The sequence below is a fragment of the Filicampus tigris genome, chromosome 4, assembly GCF_054856515.1.
Source record: "Filicampus tigris isolate MCC_2025a chromosome 4, RoL_Ftig_1.0, whole genome shotgun sequence".
In the NCBI taxonomy this organism is placed as follows: domain Eukaryota; kingdom Metazoa; phylum Chordata; class Actinopteri; order Syngnathiformes; family Syngnathidae; genus Filicampus; species Filicampus tigris.
This window is the reverse complement of record NC_141220.1, coordinates 29087083-29114360: the sequence shown is the minus strand read 5'-3', so window position 1 is coordinate 29114360 and position 27278 is coordinate 29087083. Positions and strand designations below refer to the sequence as shown.

The window sequence follows — 27278 nt, the reverse complement described above, 5'->3', positions numbered from 1 at the left end:
GTAACTGTCCAAAAACGTGAATTGGACCACATGCCGGTTGACATCGGAGTTGTTCTCATTTTCAAAAAAAATATCCTCATAGGAAATTGTCAATCTGTTTCGGGGTTAAACTGGCCACCATAACTTTATTGACTGAACGGGCAGCAACTTCATATTTTAACATTCACCTGTCACACAAGTGTAAAAAGAAGTTAACCAGTGTATAATGAAGACAGAACCACAATAATTCTATTTCCTGTTTGACAGTTACCGGATTTCTTTTTTTGGGCCACAACTTTTCATCTCCTGTCCCAATAACTTTGTCCACATGTTCTTCACTTCCTGTGTGTATCCCAATAATTTCGTCCAAATGCCACATTTCTCCCACTTTTCAGTTTGCACATGTCCCAATACTTTTGGCCAAACGCCGCATTCCTTTAGATTTTCATTTCCTGTATGTGTCCAATTACTTTAGCCCAAAACAGATTTTAACTTCCTGTACGAGTCCCGATACTCTAAATTCCAAATTGTTCAACCTACTCGTCATGTGTCATAATACTTTAGCCCATATTTTCCTCACTTTTCACTTCCGGTTGTGTCCCAATACTTTGTCCATGTCTCATTATCTTTGCTTGTTACTCAAAACAGAAAGCCAAAGAAAAGGCAAAAGACTATGGAGGTTGGACCTTATTTTGAAATGGCGCAACATGATTAAGTGCAACTAAATTGTTTTGAAAGGGTCCTCATAATTGCCATTTAAATAATAAAACTAGAGCGAGGGTTTTTGGGTGATGGATGAAGGTGTTTGTATGCCCGTGTGACAGATCTGGTAGAAGGTTTGTGGGTTTGCAATGTCATTAGCTTCGTTAGCCTGGTACGCCGCCAAACACAAGTCCAGCCACGGACGTTCACCTCTGGCGCCCTCCGGTGGACAAAGGGAGTCCAGCGTTTGCCGGATTCTGTCCTGAGCCTCCTGACTGGCTACGAGATCTTCCGCCCGCACGTCGAAGAAGGTCTCCTGATCAAAAGCCACACACAATTGTTGATTGGCAGGTTGCTATGACGCGACACGACGCGAACAGAGACGACATCCGCTACGACTGACCGCATCTCTCCAGAGGAAGACGTCGAGCGTGTTGCCGGCATCCTGCAGACGGAACTTGAGCAGCAGGACGAACTTGAGAAGTTGAATGCCAAATGCTACGCAGCACAGAAAACAAAGGACAAAAGTATTGAGAGAGCCGTTTTGACAAAAGAAAATGAACCGTAGAGAAAAAATGGGGACAAAGCATTGGTACACGGGCTTCAAATGTAAAGAATTTAGACAATGACCTCCTGCTCAAAAGTACTGGCTCACCAACTGGCACGGGGGGGAGCCATGATGGTGCACAGGCCTACCCAGATTGTCACACTGCCCACCCAGTGAGATTCACGAAATATGAATATATATATACACGTTTACATTTTTAGTAAATTATTATCAACTTCCTAAGGCCCAAGCTGTTTTATTTTACATGCATTTTTTATTTCTTTTTGCTATTTGGGCTTATCGGAACCTAATTAGAATAAAAACTAAGCATCATCTTTTGTTTTTTTGTATTGTATTGTACTGCATTTTGTATACTGTATTTTGACTGTAGTATGTAATTTGAACTTCATATTATACAGTTTGTCATTTTATTTGAATATATGATGTGTCGGGAGTCTGGAAGTGAAACATTCAGTAAATGTTGACAAAAGTATTGGGGACAGCCACAGGAAGTGTTAAGTGAAATTTGTTCAAAAGTATTGGGACACATACAGGAAGTGAAATGTGAAGAAAATACAACTTGATGTGAACACGGAACACTGACCTTCAGCGATGACCTTCTCGTCTATGACCTGGTCTCCGTCAACTGTCGGTTCTCTGATGGCAGCTCCCTCGGAACATCGCTTACACCTGGCCCCCCCCACACACACACACGGGAAGCTGGTGAGATGCCGAGGCTGCGTCACTGGTGACATAGTGGTGTCAGAGGTCCCGACCCGTAGAATCTCCTCCGGCCGCGAAAGAGGAAGGGCGCGCTCAGGTCCAGCAGAGTCAGATGACCTTCCGTTGACGAGCTGACAGGAACCACGTTTTGGTACGTGGCCGCGAGGTGACACGCTTCCTGTAGCGTGCACCCTGAAAAACATTCAAATGACTCCGGGTATGACAACAGTAAGGAGTAACCATAGTGACGTGCAGAAGTGCGGCTGACAAAAGCTCCATCTCCCATCGTCCTCCACTGCAGGACTGACTTCTTGTATAAAGTTGGTTTTTGCAGAGAAAAAACGTTTTTTTTTATTTTACTGTCATAAACACCTTAATGTGCGGATGTTTGTTTGTCTCTGTGCGCCCTGCAATTGGCTGGCAACCGGTCGAGGGTGTACCCCGCCTACTGCCCGATGACAGCTGGGATAGGCTGCAGCAGCGACGGAAGATAATGGACGGAAAGACCTTAATGGCAACCAGTCCATCGGTTGTCTATGTGGGCCCGGTCATTGACTGACAAGCAAGAGTTTCATAATTTTCGTTTTATTTAGTTATGGGTTTTATATTTTACTTTGAGTTAGTTTTTATTCATTTTCAGAGCGGACTTGTCAGTGTTTATTAGGTTTTTCAAAAATGCTTCCTGTTAGTTTTTTTTTATTTTTTAAATTGCTCTTAGTTTTCTTTTTAATGGCAAATGGGCCATCACTTGTATCACGCTTTTCTACCTTGAGTACTCAAAGCGCTTCACACTGCTACCTTCATTTAACTACCGATAATGCATCATCAGTATCACAATCTCGGTTTTTAAGGTGCCTTAAAAACTCAACAACAAGATTATCGAAAAAAAACATTTTAAAAACAAGCATCCACAAATCAAGTAAAGGTACTCTGTAACAGTTGACCGAATTTGAAGTACAGTTCAAGTTCTGCTTCTGAAGTTGGATCCATCACAAGTTTAAAGTCTCAAAGGTGGGACGGTCTCGCTCTCCATCCCTTGTTTGCCAAGTTAGCAACTCCGAAAGTGAATTTGAGGTTTGAATTCCTCTTGAGAACAATTCCACATGACAGTAAAAGGCACTAGCCTGTATCTGAGCCATAGTCAAATTGGATGGATGGGAGCTGGATAGTACTGTGTACAGTGCTATTATTTAGAATACTGTATTTTTTTCCCATATCATATATGAACCAAAAATGGTGAACACTTGTTACCAAGCGTGGCGTTTCAGTCCGAGTTAAGTGACAAAAGGAAGGGCGTCAAAACAAACATGCAAGCTCGTCACGTCATCAGGTGGAACGTTCTGATTGGCTGCTGCTAGATGACGTCGCTTGTCGGTGACACCCAGAAAAAGGAGCACCACTGCCAGCCAGACAACTGTCTGAGCTTCCTGCATGCGGCTAACAGCTGTGCTAATACCGAAATAATAAATAAGTTTAAGATCAACCCCATAAGGCTGATGAGTTCAATTCATTAAGAGGAAAGCAAAGGACATTTTCACTGTAGCCATGTAGTTAGTTTTCTTTTGTTTTTTTTTAAATGTAAATTATATCAGTTAGTTATTTTGGTAGTTCATTAACTACAGTAACTTTGCATTTTTGGTGTACAGTGTATGCTATGTTTGTGCCTTGTCAGTGTCTACGTTTACATGGACAACATTTCTTGAATCCCATCAGAGTTCTGATTAAAACTCTGATCGAATGCACTGTTTTCGTGGACACAATCCGTTTAGGACTTGCGTGTCACACTTTCGAGCGGAACAAATTAGTTTGACATGCTCAGATTGACAGAACATACCGGAAGTAGTAGTAGAAGAAGAAGCCAAAACATCCATCCGTCCATTTCTAATTTAATCTTTAGTGTTATTTCGCATATTTTTCCTGTTTAGGTCGAATTAACGCGTCCTTAATGGAGCTGCAAATGTACCACTTCAGTCTTGTGCCCGCCGTGTTTTTTGCTTGCTCTGCAGTTTTTTTTCAATTTTTTATATTGAATCAAACAGCAAACAATATAACACTCGTTCTACTTGTACTAGCTTCCTGGAATACCAGAAATGCCTCTAATGACGCCACAGACATGCTCAGTAAAAGACGGTTTGTTCCGAAACGTCCGAGTAAGTGTTTTCATGCGCGCCCATCGGATTAACAAACGACATAACCTACAGTAACTCTCTCATTCGGAAAAAAATCTTGATCGGAATGGGCTTGATCGGATCAGAATATTGCGAATAAGGTGTGTACATAAAGCAGTTCAATTCCAATCAGGCACTGAATCCGAATAAATGTAAACGTAGCCAGCGAGAGGTGACCTGTCCCGTCTTTCCCCCAATTTGCTCATGTTACCCGTGAGGAAGAGGAGCTCCTTGGTCCTCCCCTCGGACGTGAGCTGCGCCGGCAGGTGAACGTCGAGCATGCGACAGGGCGGTACCAGCCCGGGGTTTTCGGTGGGCAGGTAAAACCGCCCCGAGAGGGACCAGGGCGGCGGGGTGGCGAAGGGCCCGTTCGGGTCGACGGACGCCTGGGAGAAAATGTTGGCCGTGCGCTTGTCGTCAGGAACGTCCTGCCTGGAGGACCGCACGCCTTTCAAGTTAGGCGCTGCAATGAAATCACTCAAAACAAAGATGCTACGCTAGTACGCTAGCACACTGTGTGCGTGTTCCATACATGGAGGTGCACTTGCTGCAGTAGAGTTTGAGCGCCCGGTGGAGTCGACGTGGCTCGTAGGATTTCAGCTGGGCTCTGACGTGATGAAAGTCGCCCGGCTCGCGATGCAGCAGCTCGCCCAGGGTGACTGGCTGAACATCGTGATCGCACCTTCTCTCTGCAAGGCGACACAAACACAAATATTACACAAAAAGGACAAAAGGCAACAAACATTGAAAAAAAAAAAAAAAAAAAAGAGAGAGGAGGATGTTGAATGCAAGGAGAAGGAATGTGTTCTTACAGACCATAAGTAATTGTCAGAGGACATTTTTTTCCCCACATTTTAAGACGACATACAACATTCTAGAAAGAGGCCGGGTGATACGGCCTTCAAGTGGAAGTCAACCCAAATATTTTTTTCAAGAATATGCTCTATGCAGGCCCACTAGTTGAAAAAGGGCATTCTGATTAATATTGTGTTTTTGGAATATAGCAAAATGCACCCGTTTTAAACCACCTCCGGGGGCGCCCATGTTGTCACTTGTGTCGATTGAAAATGACATCAGTCCCTCAGGTAACGACCAATCACGGCTCACCTGTTTTCGGAAGCTGAGCCATGATTGGTCGTTACCTGAGCCCTGAGCAACTGTGATGTCATTTTCAGTCCACAAAATTGACAAAATGGCCGCCCCCTGAGATGGCTCCACAAACACAATATTAATCAGAATTCCTTGTTTCAAGTAGTGGGCCTGCACTGAACATATTCTTGAAAAAATATGTATGTTTGGGTTGACTTCCCCTTCAAAATCTAGTTAGATTTTTCTTTTTGTGCCACAAAAATTAAATTTCCCATATTAATCAATTTTTAACCCTTCACTGCAGAAAAATCAAATCGCAATCACATTATCACATAATCCCTCTATTCACAGACAATTTTTTAGTGTAAGCAGTGCACATCAGCAAGAATGCACTGTGAACATTGGAAGCCGTTAAATTTTTTTTTTTAAATTGTATACGTGTCCTGGAAAAATAAACTCAAATTAATAAGAAATGATTACTCCCCAGCCCTACATTCAAGGCATTGTTTCATACCTGTGCTGAACTTTGATGCCCCACTCGCTAAAAACATACGTGAGAGAGACACAGACAGAATCAAGATGGTTAGATGACTTACAAAAAGTTGTTGTACAATAATTTGATAAGCATAAGCAAATGTATGGAGACACCCAGCCGGAACTTCTCAAAAGTGTGACAAATGCGCATGTCTGCTTTTAAAGCAACAAAGTTTTCATTGATTATGGCGGCGCCATGTGGACAATAGCGGTAGTGTTTTGAGTGAAGTCAACCGCATTTCCCAAGAGCGCCTGCATGAGATCTGTCAGGATGAACTGTCAGGACATCCTGAGCTCTCGCTCGCCTGCAGTTGGACTGAATTGCATTTCTGTTTCCAGCGGCTGTGTTTAGGATGAATGGCGATGATGTAGTGAATCTAATTGTGTCCAAACAATATAATACAACTATGTTTTGTCTTTGTAACGAATGGGGAAAGGGGGAAAGTGACATATGACGTAAAGCAGTCAGCGCATTTGTATTTTCTTTTGTGTGGCAGCGTTCATGGTTTCCTCTTCAAAGTTGCCAAGTGCCAGTAAAAGCGATACAGACCCCCTCAAGACATGACAAAGATACCATTCAACCAGTTGTAAGTCCATGTTTCATCAGAAGAGTTACAAAAATATATTATTAAGGAAGAAATTAATCAACCCAAACATAATTTTTTCAAGAATATGTTCTCAACTGGCCAACTAATTGAAACATGGCATTCTGATTAATATTGAGTTTGTGGAATATGAGTTAAGCAGCAAAATCCACGCCTTTTTAGCCATCCGAAGGGGCGGCCATTTTGTCACTTCTGTCAACGGAAAATGAATTAACAAATGCTCAGGTAACGACCCATCACGGCTCAGCTTCAGAAAACACGTCAGCCGAGATGGGTCGTTACCTTAGCCTAGAGATGGCTAAAAACAGGTGAATTAACTCTTATTCCACAAACGCAATATTTATCAGAATGCCTTGTTTGAACTAGTGTGCTTGCATACAACATATTCTTGAAAATAATATGTTTGTGTTGACTTACTCTTTTTGGTCGAAAACGTATGCGGTGTTGCTTTAATGCACAATGAGCAGGCTTAAGTGAGTCAAAAGCCTCTTCTGGCCACCAGAAGGCGGCATACGTCTACAAGCTAAATTGTTGCATGCAGAAAGTCAAAAAATAAACCCAAAAACATTTCAGAGCAAGGCCAGTAGAAAAGAGCAGCAGAAAAGGGTTTAGTCTATTTCTTAAAATGTATTTAAGATTTGACTCGTAAGATAACAGACGTGATAAACTTTCTTGAAGGCCAGCTCACTTAAATGTAACTCCTCTTCATTCACGCTTACCTGGCGACTGTGGAGGCGTGTTCCACGCTTCCCACATGGCAGAGTCGTTGACTTCGGCGTGGTTGACCTCGGCGGATTCCTGGAAAGCTTCAATGGCCCTGCGCGCAAAGCGGCAAGTCAACACAGACTCTCGACACGTCGGCGTCTGTAGTCGCCAGCGTGCATGGCGGGCGCGGAGTGGAGGTGCGCGATAGCAAGGTCACCTCCGGAGCTCCTGAACGTCGGGAGCGTTGTGGGGCAGAACGCGGACGCCCCTGCCGTAGGCCGTGCCGCCGTGCAGGTGGAAGGCCAGATGGTTGACCTCCTCCGCCTGGCTGCTGCTCAGCCCGGGAATCTTGATGGAACCCGGGATGGCTCGCAGGTTGAAGATCCGCAAAAAGTCTCCGGGCTGGTGCGGGACAATCAGGCAAGACGGTCAAACTACAGCATATCGTTACACTTATGACATTCAAAAACCATTAGTAACTGCTTCAAACCGTTCTTTTTGGAAAAATAACAGTTCGTCTTTGGTTTACAAAAGTTCATCTTTTTCTTTAAGCGCAAAGTGCAGTTTGACTTTTTTTTTTTTTTTTAAGGAAAGTGCAACTTTCAGAGTTTGTCTTCTCATCAGGGAAAATGAAACATTGTTTTCTTCTTAAGAAGGTGCAACATCAATACTTTGAAAGTTTGCTTTAAAAAGAAAAAAGTTGTAAACAGCTTGTCTTCTCAAAAGTAAAATGCATTGTGAGTTGCAGTTCACCTTTTTAGCTCAGTGCAACATCAACATCACTGTCTACTTTTGAGGAAGGTGCAAATTCAACAGCTCGTCTTCTTTTGAGGAAACGCAGACAAGTGCAAGAGACGCGGCGTCAAAAGCGTTTGGCTTCCTTCCTCGCTCGCTCGCACTGCTCTGCTCTTACTGTGCACGCCGGCAGATGGCACTGTTGCATTAAACGTTGCATCAGACCAGTGAGTCAGATGCCTGGAGAGGACTCGCTTCCCCCCCTCAAATGTTTGTCACGACACGCCTGAAGATGACAGAAACATGTCCACCTCTTCCTCCCCATCATCGTCATCCTCACGGGGACGATTGGAAGCGCCAACGTTGCCTGTCGGAGGCAATCAACCGTTGTCCTTGCTGTTGTTTCTTCACGTCTTCAAGAAAGCGCAAAACATACATGAAGTGTAATCGCATCAAAGCTGAAGAGCAGAAGAACAACAAGATGAGTGAGTCATCTTCAGCCAAGCGTCACGTTTGTTGCCAGCGTCGGGGGGGGGGGTGCCGAAGCCGCTGCTGCTAACCCGGAAAAAGAGCAAGCGCAGTACACCTAGAAAGCAGTGGAGAGTTGCGACATTTTCACAAAAAAAGCAAAAGTGACGTCACATTTGAAACGTGATTGGAAACATCCACAAACACGCACCGGGAGCAGTGCGCTCAACGGAAACGCCAGCAAATGAGGAGAACAGACTGTTGGGAATGGAAGACGTATTGGAATTCCAGTTGTGAATTTTGTTTCAGCGCTTTTGAGCCGCGTCGGGTGACTACTTGTGACACTGCATTACATGACAAGTGTATGAAGTTGCGCCTCCAACAGTGAAAATGCTTTCATTGTCTTGATGGGTGCTCACTTTAAACGCCCCCCCACCCCCCTCCTCCCACTCCGTTCAATTCCACGGAGACGGCATGTAAACACACTATTTGAGTTTGCAAATCCATTTTTCTTCATGCGTCTCTGGAGAGCAAAAGTGTTTAAGCAGCTGAGTGAGGAGACAAAAGCAGCGCAAAGACTCTCAGGAGTCACCACGCGCGCACAGAAAATAAACGGCAGGGGGAGGACAAATAAAGACGGGGTGTGTTTGACTGTCAGCTTGCGGCATGCGGGCGCGGGCTTGCATCAATTTACGGTGCTGAACAAATCTATAAAAACACCTGCCATCAAAAGAAGAACTCAACCAAGAAAAATGACGACAAAAAAGAAATTAAATATTACACTTTCCTACATAAAAACACAATTGCGTTGCATCTTTGTAACAAACATGTACAACTAGTGAGGGTTTTTCTCAACAAGAAGACAAACTATTGATGTTTCACTTGTCCAAAAAGAAGGCAAAGTACTTGCTTCACTTTTAAATTGACAGCAAACTGTTGATGTTCCACTTTCCTGCAAAAGAAGACAAGCTATGATGTTGCACTTTCCGAAAAAGAAGGCAAACCATTGCTGTTGCACCTCCCTAAAAACAAGGCAAACAATTCATGTTGCACTTTAGCAAAAACAAGAAAAAACATTGAGTAGCACTTTCCCCAAATGAAAGCAAACAATTCATGTTGCACTTTCCTAAACAGAAGAACAACTATGCACATGCACATTCCTAAAAAGATGTTATAACTTGGCCTCAGACATACTTGACATGACACTGTCCTGAAAACAAAGAAACTATTCATGTGGCACCCTCCTAAAGAGAAAAGGTATGGTTGCTATACATTTGTGAAAAATTATTTTTAAGAAACTTCCATTTCTTGGGAGCCAGTCCGACATCATTAAGGATGTCGACCGAATCATCATACCGGTACACACTTAAGTACGTACCAAGCCTGTACCCCCCCTTGTACTTTTACAGCAAGTACCTAATAAAGTGGCCTGCGTGCGCCCCTTTTTGCCTTGATTTTCTCGCGCGCCTATGAAGGATTAAGAACATTTCCTTTTTTTAAGGGGTGGTGTTGGGGAGTTGTGGTGTCGCCGCGTGAGCGTCGCCACGGCAACTGGAGAACAGGGCAGTGTGTTAAGTGCATCGCCACGAGTGTGTCTGGTTCCAAGATATTGGGCCAATAAAAGAGGTTCAGCGGAGAGTAAGCTCACTTCTAATGAGCAGATTAGCACCCCTAGGAGGCGTTCGGGGACCGTGGGACGAGCCGGGCAGGAAAAAGCCTTCCCCGCTGCAAACCGTTTTCGTATTTGGCTGCAGCCGAACGTTAACGCTTGATTGCCGACACCTTTGACCTTCACATTTTTAATACGGGAATTGACAAAGACCGATTGGCGAATTCTACATTCCCTTACAAAAGCATTGGAACGGTGAGGCTCTTTCATCTGTGTCTGCGAGTGAAAAAAGAAAGCAACGGGCAGGTCTGGCAGAATAAAAAAACAAAAAAAACTTTCAGATTTGGGATTTGCTCCTTTGAGGTGAAATTAAGGTGAAAAGCAGAGAGCTGTCTATGGGTGAAAAACAAGCAATTGTGAAGCAGCAAAGCGAACTGAGAAGCTCATTTTGCATGCATGCGGCAGCTTCCTGATGTCTTTCACCTCAAAACAAAACAGACGGCAGCACTTGTGTCACTTCTCCCCTGCTGGCTGCCTTTTTTCTCCTTTTTTTGACGGAGAATGGCGCCGGCGGGCCGACATAAAACCTCCTTGAGCTCGTAGCCGCGCTCGCCGCACGGGAAACAGAGGAGGAGCCGCGCTTTAGCTCGGCGGAAAACAACAAGCCGCACGAGCCCGACAGCATTCGATGACACAGAAAGGCAGCGTGCGCTCTGATCAAGCGTGAGCGCTAAACACGAGATAATGAGCGCCAGCCACGGGGGCCCACGCACGACAAAGACAACGAGGGAAAGGAGGAGAGCGCCAGAAACAGAGGCAGACAGAGATGACAGTGATTGTGTCGGTTGATTAGGAGAAAATGCAAAAATATCAGACAGAAGCACACCAAAATATGAACTGAATATGAAACGATGACTGCGATTGGCTGGCAAGCAGTCGAGGGTGTGCCCCGCCTACTGCCCCAAGTCAGCTGGCATAGGCTCCAGCACGCCCGCTTCCCTCGTGAGGAAAAGCGCTTTGGATGGATGAAATTGAAAAAAAATTGAAAAAAAAAAAAGAAGAGAAGAAAATCATTTCAAAAACCACCCAAAATATGATGGCAAAAATGATTGGTGTGCGTCTCTCCAATGTGATTTGACAAACTGCATAGTTTTCGCAATCACGGCAAGCACTTTTTGTTCTGTCACTAACTCGTACGAGTTTTCATCCTCACCGCTACAAGCGCTCGATTAGTAATGCCGCCCTACTGTGGCATCGTTCCTCATGAAAAGTGCCCCTTCATTGTCACGTGGTGACAAATCAATCCAAAATGAACATGAATGCTTCAGCAGCTCTTGCCTTTGACGGACTTTCACTTTCAGTGAGCGCCATCAACTTGCACGAAGCGCAAACGCGTGTGTGATTAGTGGAGAGGTAGGTGGCCCTCCCGCGCTGTCATTACGTCGCCCTCTCCAAAGCCGTCAGTTGTCATTATCGCGACCTCGGAGGTCCAGAATGAGCAGTCGGCATCCAAAATGCACACCGTGTTGATGCCGAGCGGAGACTTTGGAGGAGGTTCGTTACAAAAGGCTGACCGTCTGTGACGACTTCTGGCAATGAAGCTTCAAATCAAGGCCGTCGAGCGGGTGTAAAAAGAACAAGACAACCTCGAGGAATGTGTCCGTTTTGGCAAATCAAGCAAAACCCGCGGTGGGGATGTCACAAAGTGGACGCCCCCCGGGGGGATTGACTGAAACGGGCTCCAAGCCGATTGTAATTGTCAAGGCCAACGGAGGAGCTTTTTAACACAGCAGTGGCGGCGCAATTGACCTGTGCGGGTTCATTGAATGTGACTTTGCAACTGCCACAATGTCATTTACGCCTCTGAGAACTGAATAAAGATGGATGCGCTTCCACACCGCTAACACACGCACACACACAACTTGACTTGCTTGCTTAAGTCAACACGACTCTCAGTTTAAAAGTAAAAACAAAAGGGAAATGACACAGGGTCATCACAGTTTGACTAATGCTGCAACTTGCACAAGTGTTGGAATTGGCCCAAAATGGCGGCTTCAAACCACAACGGCTGACTCCGGAACCAATTTGGAGTTCGGGTCCTTGAGACTTTTTGTGTGTCCGCTCATGATCGACATGTTCACCCAATTTTGTGTCAATAAGTAAACCTGGTGTTAGGGGATTCCTCCTCCCCTCAATTTTAAGGGTGCTACTGAGGGCATTTGCTCACGATGCTTGCTTCAACCAAAAACGGCTGCCTTGCTGTGCAATTTCAGGCATGGGTTCTTGGAACGTTTTGGTGTGGCCTGCCTGCCGTTATAGACATCACGCCCACCTCATTTTGGGTCCATCAGTGTTAGCTTTTTATGTTCTTCTAATGCTAAAAGCGCTACTGAGGTCAATTGTTTAAAATGGCCACGTCAAACCAAAATGGCTGACTTCCTGTCTAATTTCAGGCATAGGTCCTTGAAACTTTGTGGTGTGTCCCGTCATGATAAATTACCACCCAATTTCATGTTCAGTGAAAATGGCACCCAGGGTTTTTTTTTTTTTTGTAGTTTCGTTCTAAATGGAAAATCCTCGAAAACATCAAATTTTGTTTGACTCCATGCTTGGTATTAGACAGTGTAGGTTTGGGGGAAAAAAAAAAAGGTAATCTAGCATGGCCCAACTGTTTCTGAGCCCATTTTCACCAAGAAACACCCACATGCAAAAATTGGTACGTTATTGTGGATGTTGAGCCTCAGCAAAATGCAACAAAAAGAATGTGAATGCGCATTGGAAAGCGCAAGCTGAACTCATCTGGAGGTCTTGTTGACATGCTCTTATCTTTCATTCCAAAGGCTTTATAGCACAACCCAAGACAGAGAGAACTGGGGGGGGGGGGGGGGGGGGGGGGATAAAACCCTGGAGGACTGCGACTCCATCTGATAAAAGCGAAAGCGCGCTTGCTTAGTCAGCAGATTTCAGAGGAGCGCCAATCCGTCGGCCTCGCGCGGCAGCTTTATTTACCCCGCCCGAGCTGTTCGCTGGCATCCCTGAGGAGCTACTTGGGACTATTTTCACTTCTCTCACACAGGACCATCTCCAAGTCTTTGTCTGAGAACAAACAGTCCATTAAAGGGGACGTGTGTAAAATTGAGCAGCGTATTTGTCATGTACCCGAAATTCGAGCTCGCACAGCAAACACACACGCCGTTAGTGGCGCACGCCGCCAAGCCGTTCGAGGCCATTGGACTCTTGCTGATGGGCACCGCGGCCACGTGTCTGATGGATGACCTCGAACCAGGGTGCCCAGAGTGTCAGGCAATGATCTGAACCACTTGGCCACGGCTGCCTTGAGGTACGAGTGACCCGATTTATAGGTTTTTCAACATACTGGCTGTCGTTGGGCCGATTTTTTGCTTTGAGTTGCGAGCAGACGTGAGATGGGTGCTGTAGGGTGACGGTGAGCGCAACTCACCGCAACTCCACACTTAATGTAACAGCACTCGCTCATATTCTTTATCCTCTGCGCAGATATTAGTGCTGCACTGATAAGCTGAGATGTCTCAATGGGCAGTATATTTTTTAGAGCAGCACAATGGCCATTCAACAGATGCTGTGCGCCAAACACAGTCTATGACTTTTAAATTCGTTTGTCATTAATGTATGCTTTAGTGCGATACTATAGTGTGTTATTCTTCCTCATTGAAATACATAATACAAAAATTTTTGTTGCTCTTTGGGGACGACAGGAGCAGACTTTTCATTCCTGTCAAAGGGAAAAGATGAATGAAACTATTGAGTGTTTGCAGTTACGAGCCCGGTCATCTAATATTTGTTTATTCATGATTTAAAAATAATGTGTGGTTTTATTCCTAACATTCCAGTATTTTTCCTTTCCTGTGTATGTGTGCTATCATTTTCGATCCTTTGACCGAGGAACGAGGAACACTTTTATAATTGTGGCAAAGCCTAAAAATAAGTCTGCCCACTTTGGAGAGATTGCTTACGCCAGGTGTTGCTGTGTTGGTTCGCGACAGGAGCTGGAGCGCCGTGTGAATTCTGACCTTGAGCTGCTGGGCGGACTGCACGTGGTTGTCGTACACCAGCACGTTGGCGATGAGCTCCTCGTGCTCCTCGGAGAAGGAGACCGGCCCCTCCACAGTGTTGGAGTCCACTGTCACTTTCAGCAGAGTGTGAGGACAGCGGGTGCCATCCCACACCTGCAGGGGGGGGGGGGGAAGACAAAAAAAAGAAGAAACAGCTGGTGACAAATGGGGATGACAGGATCAATTCAGCAAACAGTCCCAAACGGAAGAGCAGCCATTTTGAAAACGTAGCCCCCAACGCCAGTGTCACTTGGCAACACAAACTTTGTGTGCCTCCGCATATCTATTGTGAGTATGTGCACAAAATAAGTTGAGGGAAGCCATGCCTGTAAAAAAAAAAAAAGCACACGGTCATCCATTTTGGTGTGAAGTGCCCATTTTAGGGTTCGTTTCCGGTGATCTTTCAAAGACAAACTTGAAGGGTTCCACCCTTGATTTTTTATTTGGAAATTCTGCCCCCGGAGCCAGTTTGACTTCACAACATGAAATTTGGCAGTCTTATCGACCACGAGGAGACCCCTAAAAACATCTCAGGAAGCCATTCCTGAAAAGAGTCAGGAAGTGTGGCATTTTGGTTCGAAGCAGCCATTGCAAAGGTCATTTCCAGGGATCCTCATGCCCTGGAATTTCTTTTGGAAAGTTCAGCCCCTAGAGCCAGTTTCCTACGTAGCACTGTGAAACCTGTCATGTCTGCATTGAGGAGATCCACAAAAAGGTCTCCAGAAGCCATGCCTGAGAAGACAATTTTGGTTTTGAAGCGGCCATTTTAAGGATCATTTTTAAGGGACCTTCTGAAAGACAAACTCCAAAGCACCCCCTCGGAATTTTGGACAATTCGGCCCACTTTGACTTGGCAAAATGAAACGTGGTGGAGACTCGTGTCTAGCATGAGTCAATACACACAAAAAAAACTTCCAAGAAGCCATGACTGAAAAGACACGGCTAGTCTGCCATTTTGGCTTGAAACAGACACCGGAAGGTCCTTTCCAGTTCAGGCCCCACGGAATGTCTTTTTGAAAAGTCAGCCCCCGGAATTCAGCAGGCATGTTGATCCTAAGTCGAGCAGCCGCCCCCAACCCCCGAAAAAAATCGTCTTACCCTGAGCAGGGTGCAGGTGGAGTCGACGGGCGCTTTGGCGAGCAGCTGGCAGGTGAGGTCGAAGTACATTTTGGGCCGGGCGGCCGACAGCGGCACGGCGGGCTCCGGGGGCAGCAGATTCTGGCCGGCCGCCCACGAGCGCAGCTCCGTCACGATGCGGCGATCCTCCTCGGTGAAGTGGACGCTCTGGCTGGAGGTGCGCGGCTCCATGTCGGCGCCCGCCATCCCGCTCAAGGTCAATGCGGAAAAGCCAAAGGTGGTGATGAGCGTTAGGGTATCTCTGTAAGGCTGAGCCTGCGGGGACGGCCGGGACGTCAGCATACGGCTAAAGCGACAGGCTTGTAACTCATCAACAGCGATACGGAACCTTGACTTTGTGTAAGCGCACGATGTCGCCGATCTGGAATATTTGCGGGTGCGACTTCAGTTTGGGGCAGAAAATGGTGCAGTTAATCGTTTTCCCCGATTGATCAGCGATCTTCACGCTGGAACAGAGGTCTGCGGAGAGGAGACAAAATGGCGCTGCTCAGTTTGATCAGACTTTGTTTTTTTTAATACATTCCAAAGCTCAAATTGCAATACTGTGATACGGTGAACTAGCGAGAACATGACACAGGCGCACACCAAATGGGCAACATTCATGGATCAGTACTTTTCACACAGAACAGCGAAACGAGGGCGAAGTGCCATTTTGATGGGCAGTGTACAGCAAGGTGGCTTCCTCTAATCGGATGACATCAGGTGTCAATTAGTTGGAGAGTGATCGCCCAGGAGAAGAGCGCGGTCAGGTGTCAAACTTGACAGCTGTATTCCCGTTCACTGTAGGGTACACATGGGCAAATTCAATTCTGATCCGACCCAGACCATCGATGATGATGCACATCGAACATGGAAGAATGTTCTGACAAAGCAAAGAGCACGACATCATTTAATTCCAACCGTGTCACCGATAGCGTCTTCAAGTCAATACACTTGAGCCGTTACTCACAATTTTCACGGCCATCGAAGCGTTGAAGCCGATTTGCGAACGAAAACGAAGCGACCCGATCCGGCTCGTGTTCAACGTGTGCGCGAGAGGATCTGTGAATGCTGAGCGAGCGGCGTGTTAACACGACCCGAGCGGCGCCTCGCCTCTCCGCCTCGCCGCATGAGTGGCGGGAAGCAAGATTTGCATCCAGGCGAACATCTGCTGCCGTCAGATCGCAAAAGGGAGGCCGTGCAACTTTATCACCGAGTATGTCCGTATGCAGCGCACGATTGCTGCTAAACATGATGCTATTCTCGATACAATACGACTCAGCCAAGATGTGTAAACCTGCGCCCGATAGGATGCAATTAATTGTCTTCAATTGTCATACGATTCAAAATGTATTCTGTATAAGCTACTCCTGATACAATCTGATTCATTTCAATATGATTCACTCGTACTATGACACAATACAATTGACTTAAGATCAGAGTACTTACTATGCGACATGATAGTATTTTGTTTGCCTTATGCTGGCGGTCAATCGTGACAGTCTAGTCCAAAGACAGAGAGAAGTGTTGCAACGTCAGCAACTGTTTTTTTGTTTGGATAGAAGCATGTTTGGACGAAAAAGGATTATTTCTTGAGCTGCTGCGATACCTGAATTCCCCCTCTGGTGATGATTAAAGGATGTCGTTAGCCTAACAGCATAATTTTTAACTTACTAAATCAATCAAAAGAAATAAGTAATAAATAATAATAGAAATGTGCTGGCTTAAAAATGTTGTTTTTCCTTGTTTTGCAAAAATGTTCAAATATGACTTAGCTATCAGGCTAAACACCAGTTTCAATAGGAGATGCTAACAATTGCTTCCAATTACACGATTGAGTTCCAAATGCGAGAGCATTGCCTGCCATCTGCCGACCGACCTGAGCCGCGGCTCTTGAAGGGCTGTTTGAAGAAGACCACCACGCCGTAGATGTTGACCACAGCTCCAGGTTTCAGGTCCCCGAGCTTGACGTACGTGTACCTTGGCGTGCTGGAAACCTGCAAACAATGGCCAGAAGCATGTCGCTTGTTGCAAATGGAGGATTTGCCAAGGTTCGGTCCATCAGTCCGGCAGCCCGACGGGCTTCTGACCGCAGCAGGGGGGGAGCTTTTTTTCTTCTCGGCTTGTTGTGGAGATGCCGCCAGGTCACTGGGCGGACGACGAGACACCTGAAGCACAGACCACAGAATTCATTTTGGTTTCTTTAACTCCGATGCAACGCGACTAACTGACGCCGCGCTTTACTCATATCAGCGAGACAAAATCTGTCTTGATGCATCACAATCAGCTGGCCCATTTCTGTATTGTTTTGAATATTTACGAATATCTTGTTTGTTTTTGTCAAACACCTAAGTGGTATTTTGAGCAAAAATGAAAAAGAAAACAAAATCTATTTTCAATATTTTTTCTTTTTCATCTAATATTTCTGGGTTCACTTTGCATCGTTGAGTATTTTCTGTCTAATATTTCCATTTGTGTAATAATTTGTATTATTCCCTTATGTTTTGTAAACGACATGGTTTTTTTTAAATCTATTTCATATTCATGTAATTTAAATGTATTTTTTGTTTACTTTTTGTAATATTTTATTTTTTCTAAAACATATTTATTCAATATTCATTTAATAACTGTCTCACAGTCTATTTTAAAATATTTTTCATCTAACAATTAATTTTTGGGGAGGTTAATTTTAACTCATTGTGGTGTATTTTTCCATCTAATATTTTGGTTTGCTTTTTGTATAATTTCCTCAGATTTTGTAAAAATATTCAAAAAATATTTCTGTACAGCATTACTGTGCTTTAGACAATTTATTTTTTCAAAAACTTCTGGTATTTTCTTGTTAATATTTTGTATTAATTCTGAATGACTAAAAATATTTTGGCAAATAATATATCTAATTGTTTTAGATGTTTTAGCTAGTATTTATCTATTCTCCTCTAATTTTTACATTATTTTTTTCCCCCTAATAAGTGTTTGTGAAATATTTTTTTCCCGCAATCTCAGTCCTCAACATGCTTGACGGCGACGTGAACAGACGACATCGTTCAAGTCCTCACGCGGATGAAGGCTTGCTCTCCCGACAGCAGCAGGTTGCACACGTGCCGCTTGTCCTTTTGCGCCGTGGGAGATTTGCCCACCGTGAAGCCCGAGGCCGTCACCAAGTCCTGGCGGAAAAACACCAGATGAAGAAGAGGAGATTGTGTGCATTCAAAGCGAGCGGGCCCAGGGTGATAAGCGCGTTTCCTTCTCGGCCGCTGCGGGGGCGGGGGGGGGGGGGGGGGGGGGGGGGGGATTTGCGGGGCGGATTAATGTGGCAGATGTGACACACGAAGAGGTTTGAAGGAACACTCCAGAACGAGGCGTCGCTGATAAGCTGATGCAAAAAGTCAGGTCCTTTGTTTGGCCAGAGGCATGCGCGCACACACGACAAACGCCGATGATTAAAAAGCGGCATGCCCTGCCTGGATGATGATGTTGTGACATCAGCCACCATTAATGCCACTTAACAGCAGTTCCACAACACAACATGAGGCTGCCTGCAGGCAAAATTGTCTGTAAGCCAGCGATGATTGCTCTGAAAGGAGCCCAAAAGACTCCAGCGAGGCCACAGAAAAATAAATAAATAATAATAAATAAATAGATCGCTAGAATTGTCCCGAGTTTGAAAAAGGGCGGGCAAAGATCTGAAAAAAAATGACCATTAGGGCTGCTTTGCTGCCACTAATACTTTAAGAATCAATTAATCTGCTTTTTTTCAATTAGTCCGATTAAAAAAAATCTCTTATTGCCATTGCTTTTCTCAAAACCACAACTTTATAGCAAACTGAAAGAGCACAACAAAACAATTATGATTCAATTGCTGGTTTGGTCCGTAACATGTCAGAAAACAGGTCATTACTTCCAAAATTAAAAACAGACATTTGCAAATGTCTTACTTGGAATAAAGGCCAAGATATCCAGACTGATTTAATTGACGACTATCGAGGAAATCGCTGAATATTTTGTCGAGAGGCTGAAACTTTTTGCACAATCTTAAAGTTAATCAATATTTCGAAACTGTTTAACAATGATCAAAATAGTTAAATAGTTGATTAATTTAATACATCAATTCGCTGTGGATTAAAAGTCGTAACTCGGATGCTACGGAATTCACACCTATTACGAACCAAAATGATCGACTCCAGTTACGATAAGCCTGACTTCAATTACGATATAATTCACTCCAATTCTCTTAATACATTTTTGTAAGATTCACTCAAACTATGACTCCAATTACGATACAATCTGATTGATTTTGGTTACGATGCAATACATTATTACTCAATTATGATACAACATGATTAACGCTAATTTCAATGCGATACGATATGATTCACACCCCCAAAAAAAAAAGAGACGCAAGTGTGTCTGAGCAGTTGAAAGGGCATGTAATGCTAACATCGTATAAGGCATACATAACCCAACACACAGAGTGGTGTAGTTCTCCCAGGTGGGTTTGTTTTTTTTAACCATAAATAAAACAAAAACAAATTCTTCACATTTCAGAAAACATAAACATATACACACACAAATATATATATATATATATAAAACACTGGCAAGCGATGAAAAGGATCCATTAGCTGCCAATTGGACGTACCCCTTGATTGACAGCCTGACAGAAGTCACTGGCCAGCATGCCCAGCAGGACCATGTTGATGGACGAGGCCTCCTGAGGCCCAGACTTGTCTTCTGACGGAAGAGAGAGAGAAAGAGAAAAAAAACAGCAACCAAACACAACAGGAGGTCATTCAAGCCAGTGCCCAAAGTGAAGGCCGTATTTGTACCTTCAATGACGGCCTTCAGAATGAAGTTGTGACTCGGTGACGACACCAGCGGTCCCTTGTGGACCACTCTGCCCTGCACGCACACAATGTGTTCCAAATTAACCTTGAGCAATGAATGGATTTCATCAAAAAATGTGCGTCTTTTCCAAGGGTCTTTTGCAGAACCGCTGCGAGTGGTTGCCGGGACCTCACCTTGACCGAGTGGTGACTGTGGCTACCGTCGGCGCTGATGTGCGAAATCGGAATGATGGTCAGGTGGCCGCCTGGCCCCGCCCCTTCCGCCAACACAATGACAGGCATGGTAGTGGCGGCAGCCTAAAAAAAAGAATAAACTCAATTTGATCATGTCTCATTTCTAGATAATGCTTTGTGGAGGACTTTAAAATATTACAAATCTGAGATTTGTTTGTTTTTTTTTTTACAAAAATTAGATTTATGATTCTAAGTTATTTTCCCCCTTTTCGCTCACAAATGAGAATGATATGGATGTTTTTCCCCTTCCGGGATTTGCTTCATTTCACTTGATACCAAAACAAGCTCGGGCAACCCCCTTTCCGATTGGCTAACAAGTTTCAGCGAAAAATATCCTCCAATAAGCTCGTAGGAGGCGAAATTCCGAGGACTTCTCTATGTAAATGCGTCAAAATTAGCGTGACATCACTTGCCCTAAAACTCGATAAATAGCACAAATGGAACTTTATTTGTGAGAACAGTACAATGCGTCGTGCACTTGAACAATGAATAGTTTTGTTATGGCGGATTTTACAGGCATTTGAAGTGCTTATTCCGTGTTTTTTTTCTCCCCCCTCAGCCAAATCCAGAAAGATGGAGGCCACCCATCACATTGCCACTGTGTGCATCCTAAAGGGGCTTTTTTTTCCCCACAACAACGACACCTGACATAAATAGCACGACTCCACACTTCAACATTTAGAAGTGAGGAAGCCTTTTGGATTCAAGGCAAAGTTTCTTCCACAAACAACAAGAGTCGAGTTGCCTCCATTTAACCTTCGCGGATTAGCATAACCGACATGACGGACGTGAAAATCAAGACGGACGCGCCTCTGTTTTGAAGGCGCCACAGATGACGCTGCACCAGGAAACAAGCTTAACTCGAGGGCGGGTGTGTCAGAGCTTTTGGGAGAGTAACCCAGGAAAGTGGTCCCAGCAGGTAGCGCGTGGCTTCCTGTCAGAATCGCTTAGCTTGTGCGTGAGCGTCTTGCGGTGGGAACAGCCTGCCGGGCAGACGCCACGCTCGCACGCACGCTCGCTCGGGCGGAAATGCCAGCGCGGAAAAAGAAATTAATGGGATGAACCTCGGTGCTTTGGAGTGCGGCAGAGGAGCCGGGGGGGGGACGGGAGGGGGGGCGTGGAGCCTTGGGTGTCGAGTTAAGAAGAGGAAGGAGTCATTCTGGAGCTCCGAGCTGAGCGACGTTCCCCGACTTTGACCTCCCAGATGCTACAAGTCACTCTCTCTCTCTCTCCAAAAAAAAGTGGAGATTTCATTTTCGCCAGCCCAACCTAAAGGCTTTAAATGCAAACCTTAGCGTTGAAATAAAACAATATTATTGCACATAAAGCAACTGAACATTCTCTCAGTCTGATGCTCCAATCTGGACACGTGCATAAACCGTTCAAGCATGTCATCTCAGTTCTCAATCCTGTCTGTCAAAGACAGATGCAGTACATTTTATTTCATTTTTCTATCCGTGTTTCCCATAAATCAGATGTCTTATCTGCTGACCTTCAGATCGGAAACATGGCACAGATCCCTTAAGAAGAGGAAGAACTCCGTTCAGTGGGCAGCCAGGCAAGGAAACTCAAAACGATAACACGTCAAGCACCTTCCATCACATAGGGCTGGCTGATTTAGCCTAAAATTGAAATCTCTGATTAAAAATAAATAAAAAAATGTGAACACATATCCAATTTCTAGTCTCTGACGTTATCAGCCTACTAAGGGAAAACATGACAAGGCTTTTAGTCCAAAACAGGTTTTGTTTTTTTCTGGAGCTGCAACACTTAACTCTCAATTAATCGTTGCATTATTTTATCGATTCATCGATGAATCCGATCTTTTAAGTTTTCATTTCCATCACTCTATTCAAATATAGGGCGTTATTTCAAATTGAGAGTGCAAACGTTCACATACATAAATCAACGAAAATGCAGTTACAGGTTTGTCAGAAAACAGGCAAAAATGTCAATCATTGTTTTCCAGAGTAAAAGCAGATGTTTGCAAAGTTATTATTTCGATTCAACACAAATACAATAAGTCTGCTTTCATGGAGGACTGCAGAAAATAAGCAATTAGTTGTCGATTAATCATTGCAACTGTACTTTTTCCCCTTTAGGGATTTGCTCATTTCTTTTGATAACAAACATGATTTTCCAGCCAGCATTCATCCCCTCAGCTGTTACATTCTCATCTCTTCACGTGACAGGTTTGTTTTGGACAACATTGGAATGATGGCAACAAAAGGATGACGCCATAAATGAATTGGTTATATAAAAGCTATCAGATGTAATATATACGCAATAGGTCACATATCACACACTTTCATGAACAAATACTGTTCACCGGCCAATTCGGCAAACAGAGAATAGCTACCGTAACAGCCATTTTCGAACAAAATCCAATTTGAGAAACTTTTGAGAGCATACTGTGAATTGTGCTCACGGTAGACGAGGCGGCCTGATGAATAGGAGCAGTTGTTGTACTTTTATCAGATTTCGGGGCAGCTTTGCGTATTCAACACACGCCGAATATCAAAGTGAAACACGAAGACTTTAAAGGTAACGACAAACCTGCTAGAACTGCCTGTCGTGCGTCCACCGAGTAAAGAAGCTCAAAAGCGGAGGACTTTTACATAAAGTTCGGTAGTTGCTGTAGCGTGACTCAACGCTCGCCATAACAAATGACTCACAAATTTGGCTGTGCGGTTTTCCTCAAGTACGAGTGGTAGGGATATGGACTAATATTCAGGTGATAAAACTTACCTTTTCGTTTGTATTTCCCTCTCGTTGCTTCCGAACAGCCAGGCTGCTGAGATGCGCATGCGTACTAGGAAAATGCGGAAGATGCACTAACGCCCATGCGCGAAACATCAACCCTAACATTCGCCAGCTGGTATTTTGGTGGGAGTGATTCTTTATCCAGCGTTTGGCATTAGACAAATCAAAGAATGTATTTTACCTGCGTGAGATTAAAATTGAAATCAAAGCCCGAAACATGAAATAATTGACAGAAAACGAATTGTTTGAAAATGGACCCTCCTGATCTGCGCCTACGTTTTAGACATACGGACAAACAGATAAAATGCTCACATTTAACAACAAGTGTGTCTTGGCCTTGTCATGTTAATGGATGCACAGCCTAGCAGTGAGTTTACAAGGCCATTACTAAGTGTTTCATTGCACTGAAAAACAGCAAACACTGTGAAGGCCGTGATGGAATGCATCATTGTGTTAGCAAGAGGCTCATCACTCAGCGCTAATGACTTTCTCCCATCACAGCAGCCGCTTTGGCCCAGTGCTGCCTGGTGGTCCGCCGTGAAGAATGTCGCCAATAAAGTGCATACTTGAAGCGAGATGGAAAAGCTGCTTCCTTGCGATTGTTCCACATTGGGGGATGGGCGGCAATCATTTACCATGGCACGGTGGGCACTGTTCACAAGAATTCAAATTTGCAACATTTTACAAGTTACAACCACTGACGTACACCTTATTCATGTCAAATGCCGGTTGTAAGCGTTTATACTGTATACTCAACTACAGATGTTGGAGGTCTTTATTTTGACAAACAGAGGCAAATTGACAATTCAAGACAAATTCGGCCCGGTCTAAAAAAATTCTAATTTGCATGTTTGTAAACCTTCAGCCTTCAGTTAACCGTACATTTTTTTGTAAACATCCAAGACATTTTGGTGTTCAATGAAGCTAGGTTACATTGAAAAGATCAAAGAATTTAGTTTGACAATCCCTAATGTACCTGCACATGTTTGTGAATTTCAAATAATCCAATTTCAATTGACCTAATGTACATCTTTTTGAAAACAAGACAAAAAGAGAACACGTCTTCTATGGACCATAAAGTATAGGTTTTTGTCAACACCAAAGGTCATTTTGGGACTTCAGCGAAACTAACATACATGTTTGTAAATCTCCCCCCCCCCCAAAAATGGCCTCGGTGAATCTAACGTCTTCTCGTAAACGTTAAAGACGTAAAGGCAACGGAGTCTTCAACGAAACTAATGGACTGTTATGTTTTTTTCTAAACCACCTCATCCGTGTTTTCTAACAAGTTGAAGTCTTGTGGAATGCACAACAGGTCTTGATGAAATCTTTCCACTTTGCCGCTTTCTTGATGCTAAGCTGTTCCTCAGTGCGGTGACGAGCATCAAGCCTCGGGCTGACACCAGCGAGGCCTTCATACGATAAGTGGTGCGGATGGAACTGGAGCGCAGAGGTGGGCTGCACGGCCTTGCGTCAAGTGGGAGTGGGCGTGCGCCGTGTCAAGGCCTCAAGGCACAACACACGGGAACATGAGTAAATTCTCCACGGTGTCAGTCAATCTACTGCGTTTTTTATTTGTTTATTTTTAAATTTAGTCCATAATTCCCTAAAAAGCCAGAAGCCTGTCTCTAATTCCAACATGATGAATAATTGATAGTAGGGGAATCTGACTCCTTGGAACGATTTGGCGGCTTCGTCAGCAAAGATTTACTTCTGAGGAGACACTCCTGAACATTTCCCAGCAGACACTCCAACATGGAACGTGAGAAAGACGGCGACCTAACGTCAAAGACGATTCAATGAACATACTTCAATGAACGTCTTTTGGTTGGATTCGGAATGTAAACTAACTGCTCAGTCGTACAAATGTAAAAAAAATTGTTGGCTGCAATCAAATAAAACGAAAGTAAACTTACTTGACTAAATAGTCTTCATTGAAACAAACATTGTTTTATTCCTAAAAATACAATTCTAGTCTTCGACACGCCTAACACATTTGGACAAACCTAAGGTATGTTTTTGTGAGCTCCAAAGAGCCTTCAACAAACCGTACAAATGTTTTTTTGAGTATTCCGAGTGTACAAACCTAGGCAACACATTTTGGAAAAAATATAGAAAATTTCCAGTCTTCAACAACTATGTGTAAACTGAATGAATGATATCAACGTGTGTTTTTCAATACATCAAAGACAATTTACTTTTTGGTGAAACAAAGTTGGGTGGTTTTTTTTCTAAATATGAAGGACCAAAAGTAGTTTTTCACGAACCTATTGTCTTGGCGTTCCAAGATTGACTGATGTAGTCGCACTGCAAAATCATGGCAACAGAACAATAAAAACATCAACAAAGGGCATTACCGCATTAGCGCAAGATCGCAGCTCGTTGAAGAGAAACAAGCGCAGGGCTCCCACTCACTGCAACGAGTCGACGACTGCATTCAGTGTCACGGTGGCTTGAATATTTCCTCGTTTGTATTGTTTCTATGCATCCGACAAAATGTGACCACGTGAAATTGCAGGAAAAGGAGGTTTGGCGGCAGCTGTTGTAAAGTAGCATCAAGCTCTCTGCAATGTTCATAATTAAACACTGTTTGTCTATTTTGGGGTACTGCAATCATTATTTCATCACCCCAGAGTTGCAACTCGAGGCTGTCGGCTCCGGTCCAAAAAGTGTCCGTCACAACGGGTCCAGAAGAAGAAGCGGAACCTCCCACTTTTGTGACGCTGGTCAAGTATATTTGGAATCATAAAAACGTTTTGAACCCCCCAGGCTATGATTGTCCAAATTGTTCTCATTTCATTTTTTGACCCAAGGGAAATAATGTAAATTAATCTGTCATACAAAAAAAGTTAACTGATGTTATATATTAACCAGATTAAAGTAAAACTACTCAAACTTTGAAGACAATTTAGTCTGAATGAGACAACTGTTTTTTTTTGTTTTTTTTTTTTACCTGAACATCCAAAAAACATTAGGAATCCCTTTCCTCCTCAGCTTCCTTCACATGCGGGGTCCTACAAGGCTCAATTGCAGGTCCCCTTTTCTACTTTGTCCTGCTGGATGTAGTTGCAGCGTTGGGCACTTTGCATCACAACATTTTATTGGATCGGTTACACCACCTTGCGAGCACAAGTGGTCACAGATTGGAGTGGTTTGGATCTGATCTGGCAGACAGAATTATGTGTGTAAGCCTTGGTAGTTCCGCGACCGGCTTGAGAAAGCGCACCAATTAACTTTAGTTCATAAATAGTTAAATAACGTGTGCTCGATTTGAATTTTTGGCGGAAGCCGTCGACGCCTTGTCACGCCGCCGTGCTTGGAAGACACACGGCGAGTTGTCGTGTGTCACTTGAACAATACGAGCAGACGCTTTTTATTTGGAGTTGCTTCGTGTCCAAAAAAGAACACATGCAATTGATGTTAGTTACACCTCTCTAAAAAAGAAGACAAAAGCCTTGATGTTGCACTTTCCTATCAAGACAAACTGATGTTGCACCTACCTAAAATAAGAAACTACTGAAGTTGAGCCTTCCTAAAACGAACCCATTTGGCTTTGTACTTTCCTAAAAAGACGACAAAGTATCGCACCTTTCACACCGTTATGCCATGTACAATATTTGGCACGATGTCTGTATGAAAGAAGTTGCTCAGAAAAGACACCAAAAAGTCGGAGAAGCCAAACAACAACCGAGTTCATCTTCTCAAGTCTTTTCATTGTCAGTGTCGAACTGTCCGTTGTGCATCGAGTTGTAAAGTAACAAAACCGTTTTTCCCACATTTTTTCTTCAATTCAACAGACCTTTTACTGCTCGTTCGGGCCACCTGAGGGCAGTATAGTGCAGGCATAAGGACAGAAGACGGTCACAACAGCTTAGTGAGATTCAGCACACGAGTAGTCTTTCTTCACAGAGGATAAAGAATACATTCCTGCGAATATTGTTATTTTGTCTGTATACATGTGTCGCTTGCTGCACCTACGGCCATTGTTTGTTAGCAATAAGCTAGCGGGGGCTATTTGGGTGTCTCAAATTATACGTACTGTAATTCTGTTTACTTTGACAGTAAACTTGAACTGGGAGCGCCGTTAAACACCTTGAAGTCTCTTTTTTGTGAAGTGAGTTGACTCGAGTTGACTGCCGCAATACAGTGCTTGATTTTTTTTTGCTCCCAAGTCACAGGAAAAAAAAAAAAAATATGCTGAATGACTGCTTGCAACTCCTAAGTTGTGTCGCTCATATCTCGAGTCAGCTGAGAATAGAAGTGAAATTCAGGCCACAGCGATTCAAGTTAGGGCAATGGATCAGATGATGACTGCAATACGAGAAGTAGAACGTGGCAAGAAGGACAATACGGCGGGACGAGA

General features: G+C 44.0%; 1 protein-coding gene and 1 long non-coding RNA gene across 3 annotated transcripts; one reads left to right on the top strand and one right to left on the bottom strand.

The window, feature by feature from the left end:
• Positions 1-93: 93 nt before the first annotated feature.
• Positions 94-23019, bottom strand: pot1 (protection of telomeres 1 homolog). Of its 2 annotated transcripts, none has more exons than XM_086027329.1 (19): positions 22901-23019; positions 20093-20215; positions 19901-19973; positions 19714-19805; positions 18131-18238; positions 17162-17239; positions 16951-17068; positions 15421-15551; positions 15054-15347; positions 13914-14069; positions 7270-7454; positions 7067-7164; positions 5723-5749; positions 4652-4808; positions 4331-4551; positions 2005-2143; positions 1833-1918; positions 1085-1179; positions 94-997 (listed from the first exon to the last, which is right to left on the bottom strand). In XM_086027329.1, the coding sequence occupies exons 1-19, from the start codon at positions 23006-23008 to the stop codon at positions 749-751; spliced, it is 2538 nt and encodes an 845-aa protein (XP_085883455.1). In that variant the 5' UTR covers positions 23009-23019; the 3' UTR covers positions 94-748. The 2 variants fall into 2 exon arrangements, with proteins under 2 accessions (XP_085883455.1, XP_085883456.1); XM_086027330.1 differs by having other exon boundaries at positions 19714-19802.
• On the top strand, positions 22604-24769 carry LOC147149358 (uncharacterized). Its single transcript, XR_015086385.1, has 3 exons — positions 22604-22886; positions 23417-23559; positions 24275-24769. It is a non-coding gene; the product is annotated as an uncharacterized LOC147149358 (long non-coding RNA).
• Positions 24770-27278: the final 2509 nt, after the last annotated feature.